General features: G+C 48.0%; 2 protein-coding genes across 2 annotated transcripts; both read right to left on the bottom strand.

The window, feature by feature from the left end:
* Positions 1-6: 6 nt before the first annotated feature.
* On the bottom strand, positions 7-2,520 carry PV05_02592 (uncharacterized protein; the record flags this gene model as incomplete). Its single annotated transcript, XM_013463172.1, has 7 exons — positions 7-99; positions 212-420; positions 565-828; positions 1,093-1,541; positions 1,635-1,954; positions 2,011-2,043; positions 2,290-2,520. The coding sequence occupies 7 exons, from the start codon at positions 2,518-2,520 to the stop codon at positions 73-75; spliced, it is 1,533 nt and encodes a 510-aa protein (XP_013318626.1). The 3' UTR covers positions 7-72.
* Positions 2,521-3,401: 881 nt separating this feature from the next.
* PV05_02593 (uncharacterized protein) lies at positions 3,402-3,850 on the bottom strand (the record flags this gene model as incomplete). Its single annotated transcript, XM_013463173.1, has 2 exons — positions 3,402-3,592; positions 3,637-3,850. The coding sequence occupies 2 exons, from the start codon at positions 3,848-3,850 to the stop codon at positions 3,402-3,404; spliced, it is 405 nt and encodes a 134-aa protein (XP_013318627.1).
* Between the last annotated feature and the right edge of the window lie 7,222 nt (positions 3,851-11,072).

Here is an 11,072-nt window from a genome sequence, read left to right on the forward strand (position 1 = left end):
GCGTGCCCGGTGATCATGCAAGGGGGCCGCGCGCAGTCTACACAGTAACTCCGAATGTACTGTGCTTCGCGGTCAGAGTTGGTATCGAAACTGCGGGTTCTATGTGACCAAGTCGACACGTCAGCCTTCTAGCCTGGCCTGGCCTGCCTGGGGTATGGTATGAAACGGAAAGGGAAGGGGGCCCGGAAGGAGGAATGTAGTTGGGCTTTACCTTGATGTCCGTCAAGTCGTCCTCGTAAGCGTGCTCGAATGCTTCGAGCGTGCCGGCTTTATCGCGCTTCTTGTTCTCCCAGACGCACAGGAAGCGGTAGACCAGCACTAGACCGGCGGCGACGGCCGATGTGACGACCACACCGAGGAATCCGGGGCCGTAGCCCGGTGCGTCTTTGCGCTTGAAGAGAAGAGGGCCGACGAAGTTGCCTTTTGACCGTTGAAGAAGATGATCAGGTTAGCCAGAGAGGTCTCAATGAGTGTGGGACATTTCGGTGGGAGAGCATGTATGTCAAAGGAGGTACAGGGAGGCTCGTGAGACAAGATCTCGGCAGGCTCGAGGTCGGAACATACCAAGACAATAGCCCACAAACATTCCCGAACTAGAAACACTGCGCTTCGTGTAGCCCGCCGTGTTGGCGATTTGCAAGCCCATGAGCACGGCGTAGCCACCGCCGAACGAGGCCAATGTGAAAACGCCATAAAGTAGACCTCCCTGGGCGTCGCGCGGGAGGAGCCACAACAAAAGTGAGGCGAGGATGGTGGATAGTTGGCATACAAACACAATGTATGCGCGGGCCTTGGGTAATTTGTACGCGACGTACGCGGCGCCGAGTTCTAGTTAGGAAATGTAGGAGTCAGCAATATAATTAATAGGAGTCACCCAGGTGTCATCATTTTGTGCCTTGCTAAATCGGGCCTGGGCCCAGCCCCGGCTCGATCCGGTCGATGGTTTGGAGCCCCAGAAGCCCAGAGAGCCAGTGCGAAGAGGGCAGCGGAAATGGTACAGTATCAGGGGAAACGACCGACCCCGTCAAGGGGCTGTCTTGAGAGACAGCGGAAGGGTACTTAGGTACAGTATCAACGTGAGTGCAGACGTACCTACTGATCCGATGATGGCGCCCGCAGGCATGACCAAGAGCAGGGAGTTGAGCGTATTGTAGCCGAAGCCGGCGATGATGATGGGCGTAAACGTCGACACGGGGCCATTGGCTATCATCATGAGGAACGTCATGGCGAACATGACCCAAAACTTGACATCCACAAGCAATTCGAATACTTGTTCCTTCTTGAAATGGGTGTTCCGAACACCCGAGTTATTGACTCGCAGGCGGGCGACGGCAATATATCGTTCTCGCTCGTTCAGGCATCTCGCTCGGATCGGGTCTGGAGGCATGAAGAAAAGGATCACCACAGACCAGATGATCGTGATGGCCCCACCCACGAGGTACATATACCTCCATGGCGAGTAGGCACCGTGAATGTGGCCCAAGCCGTAGTTGATCACGGGTGCTACAATGGACACATAACCAGTACAACAGAACCAAGCTCTGAAAGTCGATGCCAGTCAATCAGATGGGTTGCTCTCTTTTTGGGAGAGATCAAGCACGCAAAACAGCATCATTTCGCGTCAGGTGACTTACCCCATTCGAAGAGCCTGTTCATCCTTCTTGTAGAATTGCCCGACCACCAACATGCACATTGGGCTGATGCCGGACTCAAGGAAGCCCAGGAAGAAGCGTTGGGCGTAGAAGGATTGGTAGTTGTGGCATGCTGCACTACACATGAGGCAGAGACCCCAGAGGAAGACAATGCCGGCGGCCACACGCTCGATGGGGAAGCGTTGTGCCATTAGGACCGCAGGATATGCGCCGGCGATGAAGCCGAGATAGAAGATGGAGGCGGAGAAGGAGTAGCGATTGCCTATCTCTAGGGCTAGGTCGTCTCTTAAGCCGAATAGTGCCTACGACAGGAGTGGTGAGTTGGTAGATTGCACAATCGGAAGGAGACGTTCATTACCGCTTGGGACAGCATAGCCTTGTCGTAGTATTGCTGTGGTTGATGCCATGGTTAGTGACGTTTTTGGCGGAGGTATGAAGGATTTTCAGAACGAACGCGTTCCAAGGAATCCACAGGGCATGGATATCGCCTCCCATCTCCTCTTGGAAGCCGAAATATAGTACAGGGGCATACAGTTCGGGCATGGAGAGGAGATGGCTCGGGCCAAAGGTACAGAAAAGTAGGTCGAGGCAGAAGATTGGGTATTTCTATGCAGTGTCTGAGGATTCTGGCACTTACTATTCCATACGTCGTGCAGAGAATTGGTAAAAGACGTCTGTCAATCCGCTTAACGAGTCGCTTCTCCTCCTTTTGGTCCCAGGTCTCCGGTCCTGTGTAATTAGCAAGCACCTTTACAGCCTCATCGTTGTGGAGGGTATCAATGGTGATAGATCTCTTGATTTCGGCTGCTGTTGAGTTGGCATGAGGGTCTTCTGCTTGGATCTCCTGGGCTTTTTCAGTGGCTGACATGATGAGGATGGTTGTGCTCGAGTGAAACACTCCCAATAGGCCCAAATCTGGCTTGGTGTAAGCGTCTTGACAATCTCGTAGTAAGTATGAAACTTGACTCTATTATGTGTCACTACCGCAAGATAGGTAGACGAGTTACGAAGCATTATTCGTCGATCACATCAGATCCAGCCGACGCTATCGATACTTCCTCGATTCCGTCATCATTGTCTACCGCGTCAGATCCATCCGAATCCGTAGAGTCAACTTCGGCGATTCGTCCCCGTATACCCGTTAACGCCGAGTCCATATGCTCCTCTAGTGACTTATCTAGAATTAACGAGAGTTCTATTATCGGTAGACTCTTATAAGCGAGAATGGGTTGTAGGATCGTGGTGTCGAGTATTTGACAGAGTCGACGAAATTCTGGGTTAATCGACCCGAAGAGCTCGTAAATATGCGCCATTCTTTGATTGCCCCATTTGTATAGCCTAGAGATTGTTAGCCGAGATGAAAACTAAGGTAGCAGAGGTAAGGGAATGGACGAACTTCCGACTACGTAATGGCGGGATAAGGATGATGACTCCGGGACTTTCAACGGCGGACACGAGACCCTGCGTTGCCTAAACACCTAAAACAAAGTTCCAGAATTCATTTTTTTTGATGCTGAGTGTGTCGCAGATATAGCTGGTTAGTCGATTCATTAAGGTCGATCCGGACTTGGACTTAATGTTGTGGTTGTTAAATAGCTTCAGGATTTTAGGGTCCTTCCGCTTGGTCAATTCTTGGAGTCGATTTAGCTCGGCAAGGAACTCGAGGTTACGCTGTAGCTAACAGATATATTCGAGGATATTGTTATAATCCTTCTTGGCGGCCGCCCGAGAATAGGTTTTAAAAAAGGCCTAGAGCTGGGAGGGAGTGTCCGGGTGGTCTGCGACCTCTTCGGCGCGCTTGGAGCTTCGTGTATCGAGTATATCACCTCGGTCTTGGGAGTAGCGCTCCACGAGTGACGCGACACGCTCCACGGCCTTAGGTCCGGTGAGGTCGGAGAACATGAAATTGGTGATCTCGATGATCTCGGTGGCCGTGAACCCTATGGTAACCCACTTATTGTTCCGCTAGATAGGGACTTCCAACGAGCGTAGACGGCGATAGAACTGTGTCCGCCTCTCCCTGGTGGTGCTGATGTCCGAATGGGGTGCGATGGGTAGAAGGCCATTTTGGAGACGCTTTTGAATATAGACGTTGTCTTGGTCGTCGTTTTCGTCGTCGGTGCCGCCATCGCCGTCCTCGTCGCCTCTATGCTCGTGATTTCTTTCGCTAGGACTTTGGTCGCCCCCGACCTCGTCATTGCGATCACGAGTCCCCGAGTCGCTGCGGTCACTCCTCTATTGAGCGGATTGTGCGTCACGCGTAGATAGACGTCCTAACCCTAGCGCGGGAATATCGCGTGGCTGACCTTGTGTTCGAGCGTCGCTTTGTAAGGGTGTTCTAGCGGATAGGTTGTTGTTGCCCAGACCGCCGTCGGTCACCGTAGGTATCTCTCGAGGACGTGAGGTGGTCGTTAGTGTTGAATTAGGACGAACTCTCTCCGGCGCAGATTTTTCCCCGAACGCCTTCGGTCTTTTGGCTAGCGGTACTATATTACATTGGATAGACTCTATAGGGAGAGTATACTTATTAGCGATCATCATAGTGAATCGATAGAGTGATCGAGCCAGGGTGAGCTTTTTGGTAGAATGGTCCAGTAACTCCTTAAGATTGTCCATAATCTAAAGAGAAAGTTAGTATCTTCTGCTAGAACCACAGTGGCTGTTAATACCACTATCATCGTATCGTCGGGTTTGCCGATATACTCTAAGTACTCTAGACAAGAGGATGCCGCCATGTTGGGTACGATACAGTCGATAGTCGTTAGACTCGTTGCGTAGGAACACTCGATGTAAGATCGAGGCCCGATATAAGTAGTGATAAGAAGGAAGGTCGCGAATAAACAACTTTCGGAAAATATTCGCCAAGAGTCAGTGTTCGGTTAATCTTATTAGGTAATCAAGTGCGCCGTCACATAATACTTATACTCACCGGCCGAGGCTACCTAGCTATCAGGTTTATAGGGTAACTATCTAATATAGATAGAGAATTAAAGACGTCTATATAATATCGTCGATAAGACGAGATGCTGAAAGTAGCGTCTCAAATCCATTCGCACCGGCTTAAGGTTCGACTTCAAGGCGTAGTCGTTTCGACTTTCGGCCGAACCTAACCTATCTACCAGGAGAGGAAGGGGTCGGCAACGATCTCTTCTTCGTGGTAGTAACGGGTGGCGTCGTCTCATTGGGAGACGTTGTTACTCTTAGCGATTGGATATAGATCACCGAAGAGCTCGCCTAACCTTCTTCAGAATTTAATGTGCTCTTCTATGGTGACTGTATAATCGGACCCGACCGGCTAGGGGGTTACAATGGCGTCTCTTCCGAGTCCTTAACAGCTTTCCGGCGCGGTTTCGCGCGACGCGCGATCGACGAGCGAGTCTTGACGGTGGCGTAGGTCGAACGTCTTGATACGACCGTGGCGGTCAAAGTCGTGGTGTCTTTAGACCGTGGAGAGGGTAGCAGATCTAGAGGGTATAGTCCAAAACGTAGAGACGCGGGCTTTGAGGTTTCCGTTGGAGTCTTTTCGACATAACTAGTCAGTACGGGAGACGGTATCGGGCTTTTGTTGATTAACTCGTCAATACGACGGAAGAGATCTGTTTCGTCGATTATATAGGAGGAGTCAGGAGTGGCGATACTCGATTTCGAGTAAGTCTCGCTAGCCGGTTCGCCTGCCTTTGGACCGTCCTTATCCTATAGGAGGGTAGGTAGGTATAGCAATTCTAGCACTTAACGATACCGAGGCGTAATTGTCTAAGGCGACAGCCGCGTAAGAGAAGTATTAGATCGACGTGACGGGTCGACGATATCGTTGTCGTAGGTCCTAGCATTCTCCCCCGAGCCGTGATCGTTATGATCGATCGACCTTTCTCGATTCGGTGACGGTGGTCGTGCACCATAGACCGAGCTAGGACGATCGTTGTTATCTCGCGTATACCTACTCTTCTATGACTTTATCTAATTGTCTTTCACTATCGGGGACGGCGGGAGACGAGACTGCGCCACCTATATCTGGTGGGGTACGGGTAGAGTGTCGACGTCGGCGCTCGCGGGGAGCTCTCGATAAGCTCGTCCGTAGACGGCTAGAGTCGCAGTTAGTCACGAGAGACCGTTCGAAACATTAGGATACGCCTACCTTTAGAAGCCAGGAGCAAGATAGAAGCGCCGGAAGGGTCGTGTTCGAGGAGTTGTTCTATACACCGGCGCAGGCGTTGAATAGCGGCTATAGGGATTTGGTTGACAGATCAGAATAAGATAGTGAGGGTCTTCGAGGTAGTACCTACGTTCTAGTGGCTATAACTATCCATTGTCACTTGTAGAAGGACGTTGGAATTAAGTCGAGGACGTCGGACGCGAAGGTAGAATTTAGAACAACAACGAAGAAAAGTGAAAGGCGTTGAGTGTGCAGTAGGCGGGGTCTATTTAGGTAACCTTATCGTAGGATAGCGCCTACCCTAAATATATATGCGCTGGCTGACTCTTTTCTACGGGAGCAGGATAACTTTACGGGGTAGGTATTAGCGAGCCGGCCCCCAAGGCTATAGCTGGTGTAGGCCTAAAGTACACCGGGTGGGCACGGGCCACCGCTTAAGACGAGCGCCTATTATCCAACCTCTATCATATTAATATAATGGACATTAATATTATCCCGATGAATATATATTTATACCTACATCTATAATATCTTTCTTGATTTCCTATTTTTCTTCTCGTATCCGTACTTTCCGAGTGTCCGCGTCGCAATAGCCAAGCCCTTTAGGCGATCAGGTGCACCGTTTGTACCCGGTAGCTCATGACCCGCCGGTCGGACGCGCTTTATACGGCGAGGTTCCTTATCGTCCTCGTCGCTATTCTCCCTCGCCGGCTTCGCGGCCTCGTTCGAGGTTAGGGATAGAGTAGGTGACGTCTTCGTTCCCATCGAAGGGACGCTCGTAGCCGGGCGAGTCGGTTCGTTAGGAGGATACCGGTCTTCTATCCGCTTCCTTAGAAATAGACGGTTTATAATCGAGGGACAAGAGGTTATGGCCGACCTTACGGTCGCTGAGGGGGGTAGAGAGATACGTCTAGTAAAGACCACTACCGTTATTTAGTACCACGACTTCCGGGGTAGGGTTCCTAGTCGCGGTCCTACCTTCGTATACTAGACGGTAGATAGCCTCTCCGGTAGGCTCATAACGTACAACGGCGGCTAGGGCCTCTCGGAGACTCTAATGCAAGAGATCAGTAGAGGAAAGATAGACACTCGATACGAGATAGTATAGACCTCCTCTACAATCTAGCGACTAAAGGTCGAGGAGGAAGACACGGCCATAACGAAATCGCCCGGATACCTAGAAGGAAGAGAAGTGTAGATATAGGAGTGATAAGCTAAGGGGGAGGGAAAGGGATACACTATAGAAGTAAGGGGTAATATATACTATCGAGTAAGCAAATACCCTGAAACCCTACCGTAGGCGCTTTAGGTTACGTACCCGTAGCCTAGGGCGTCCACGATCGCCTTAGTATACCGGTATATATAAGTAGTAAAAGGATCACGTAAATGCGTTTGTTTTAGAATATCGCTCCCCAGTTTTCTAGGATATAGATTAGGGCCGTCGATGACTCGAACCGATATTGTACTGCGCCTATCACTACAATGGATCCTAAAGTAATTACTAGTAACGACATAGATCGACTATCGGCAATATCGTCGCTCCTACACGGCGCTCGCTATATTATTATTACGGGTGCCGGGATTAGTCGCAGCTACGGCCTTCTAGTACGGGACAAAGTCTCCGAGAGATTGGGCCATAGCAACTAATATTTTGAGCACAGGATTTCCGCTCACTAGGTGGCATGTATAATACTAAGGCGAATACTCTTATCAACGACCTCTATAATGAAATCAACGTATTGCCAATAGCCGCCAAGGTTAAAGGTCGAGACTTATTTAACGTCGATATACTAGCACAGCTAGCAACACAGCCCGTTTTCTATCAATTCGCCGCGGCGCTAAAGCATCGAATTTGCCGTATTCGGGATAGCAGTCGAACGCACCGTTTCCTTCGACGGCTCAACGATCGAGGGCTTCTAATCCGCTACTACACGTAGAACGTCGATTATCTCGAGCAGCGTATCGGCCTATATACCGTATAGACTAGTTCTACTGCGTCGGATAGCAAAGGCAGTGGAGCAAGCTATAGTATCATTTAGCTATACGGTGATATAATGTTACTACGCTATACAATATACGTATACCGGTCGCCTTAGACGGACGAGATATAGAAAGACGCAAGTGAAGGCATATCGACGCCGTGCCTAGACTGTCGGCGGTTGTATACGGAGCGGGTGGCCAAGGGTAAACGAACCTAGACCATAGGCACACTATAACCGGATATTATACTATACGATGAAGAGTATCCCGATAGTACTTGGTTAGTAGAGCGTTAGCACGAGGATATCGAGCTTAAGCCCGACGTGCTACTAGTGATGGGGACGGCGCTCAAAGTACCGGGCTGCCGGTAAATGGTCTAAGAATTTGCCCGAGTCGTCTACGAGCGTAGAGGGCGGGTGATTTATGTTAACTGCGCTAGTGTGAATTGAAAAGGTGTTATCGACGATAATGTTCGTATAGCGAGTGATGTATAAGTCACGGCCATCGAGGCGGAATGGACGGATAATAAGACGTAGGATACTAATATTATGGATAAAGAAGTCGTGCAAGACCACCCCGATACTAGTGACGTAGAGATGGACGAAGATATGGATAAAGAAGTCGTATAAGACTATCTCGAGGCTAGTGACGTAGAGATAGACGCAAATGTGGATGAAGAAGTCGTGCAAGACCACCTCGAGGCTAGTGACGTAGATGTAGACGAAGATATAGCGTTGTTTTAGACGACCTCTAGACAGCGCTGGCGGGCAGCCTTAACCGGCCTACAATCTTCATAGAGCCGCACCCTTGGGTGCTCGAGCAATATAGTGCATACTATCCTTAACGTCTAGTACCGACCGCACTTTCTACCTAAAAGAAAATAGTAACGATACGGCACGATGCTATCCCTAGATCCCACCAGCCTTGAATCCTTCGGATCCTCCCGTTGTTTTTCATGCCGTCGTAGAGAACGTATTCGTCTTCTAGGTGCTAGACAACGAGAAAGTAGGTGGCGAGGGTTGTATCCTCAGCCAGTACGGCACCAACGGCGCGATATAAAATTAAGCGTGGCTAGTGACGACGGTCGAGGTAAGTAATGGTGATACCTTGGTACGGGTCGGCGGATCGAGTAGAGGGACTATCCACGACCCCAGCGACGTACACGACGAGATATAGAGGCATCCTATCTAGGATCATAAGCTATATCGTTACAAAATATAGACATATCCCCTCGTCATAGACACAGAGCACATCTTTAGCCCGACCCGACACTTAGTCTATCGTCGGGCTAAACCGTGCTTAAACGTAAGCACCGACCAATACTTAACCAATATAGACACAGTTATTTCGCCGGGGTACGGTGGCGTTGTTGACTATATATACGCCGTTACAGTATCGAGTTACCCTAATACTTGTATAGCTCACCTACGGGACCCCGTAGAAGTATATATTGATGATATCGGCCACGAGATTCCCCTTCGGTAATGAATAGAAGGATGCCAGGTCGAAACGACACAGCTCGTCACGGAGATAATCGCGCATCTTGCTACGGGCGGTGTCGTCCAACTAACCCCAATGCCAAGACACGATCTTGCGCATCAGGAAAGACGGGATAGACTCCTTTAGGAGATCTTGCGGGCTAACTTGGTCGATCTATATCCTTCTAACGTCAAGCATCAGCCCGACAAAAATGGCACAGTCAATAGTACACGATAAGTCTAACCAGATTGGACTATATCGGTACCTCTATTTCTCGTCGTCTCGACTCGGGTTAATAGTTCTATCTAGTTAATCCCACGTAGCCATAACAGGGCGAAGGACAGACGCCACGGTACCCTCGGAGTACTGGAAATTCTTTTCTAATGGCACCGGGTTAATTCCTCGAGCGAGGGCGAGATAACCATAGCCACGGAGATCGCCTAGGCGAAGGCCAACTTTCGTGTAGAAGTTCTCGAGTACTACTCTACTCGCCTTTATATCCTGAACCAAGACACCGGCACATATAGCTCTACGGGCTTCGTTAGCGGTGAAGATAATAGGTGTTTTTATATATACGCCTAGGGATTGCGATTAACTTAGTAGATTGCACCAACGGCTTCGATAAGGGGCATAGTTAGGAACCGGGGCAAGGAACTCCAAAGTATATTAGAAATATAAGGGATGGACGAGAAATAGGCAAAGAGTCGAACGTCGAGGTCTTACGGGAGAAAGAGTCGCGGCGATTATAAAGTAGGGCAAAATAAAGACTGGGCGTAGGGTTAGCGTAGAGAAGGGGACGTCTACTATATTAGTATGCCAAGCCTTAGATAAAATGGTGTACTATATCCTTAAAAGCAAGTATACTTAATGCTACGTACTTAGTGCTGTATACTTAGCGCTATATATATAGTACTATATACTCGATACTACGTATATACTATATGCTTAATACTATATACTTTATACTATATACTGCGTGCTATATAGTGTATAATACATTATTGAAAGTATACTATACTTGGTGCTATATAATATATACTAGATACTACGTGCTTAATATTGTATATATAGTGCTATATACTTCGTACTATATACTATATACTTGGTGCTTAATACTATATACTCGTTGTATACTTAATACTATATACTCGCTCTATACTTGATACTATATACTCGCTGTATACTTGATACTATATACTCACTATATAGTGCTATATACTTCGTACTATATACTTCGTACTATATACTATATACTTGGTGCTATACGCTATATACTCGCTGTATACTTAATATTATATACTCGCTCTATACTTGACGCTATATACTCATTCTATACTTAATGCTATATACTCGCTCTATACTTAATGCTATATACTCGCTATATCCTTAGTACTATATACTCGCTGAATACTTGATGCTATATACTTGATGCTATATACTTAATGCTATATACTTAATGCTATATGCTTAATGCTATATACTGTATACTACGTACTTAATACTATATACTTAATACTGTATACTCGCTATATACTTGATGCTATATACTTAGTGCTATATACTATATACTGCGTACTTAATACTGTATACTTAATGCTGTATACTTAATGCTGCATGCTTGATACTGCATGCTTGATACTGTATGCTTAATGCTGTATGCTTAATGCTGCATACTCACTATATACTTGATGCTATGTACTCGCTATATAGGCCTAATGCTATATACTCGCTGCATACTTAATGGTGTATATCGCTGTATACTCGATACTAAATACTTAAGGGTTAAGATCTAGGATTAAATGTTTCAA

Source organism: Exophiala xenobiotica, assembly GCF_000835505.1.
Source record: "Exophiala xenobiotica strain CBS 118157 unplaced genomic scaffold supercont1.2, whole genome shotgun sequence".
Lineage (NCBI taxonomy): Eukaryota > Fungi > Ascomycota > Eurotiomycetes > Chaetothyriales > Herpotrichiellaceae > Exophiala > Exophiala xenobiotica.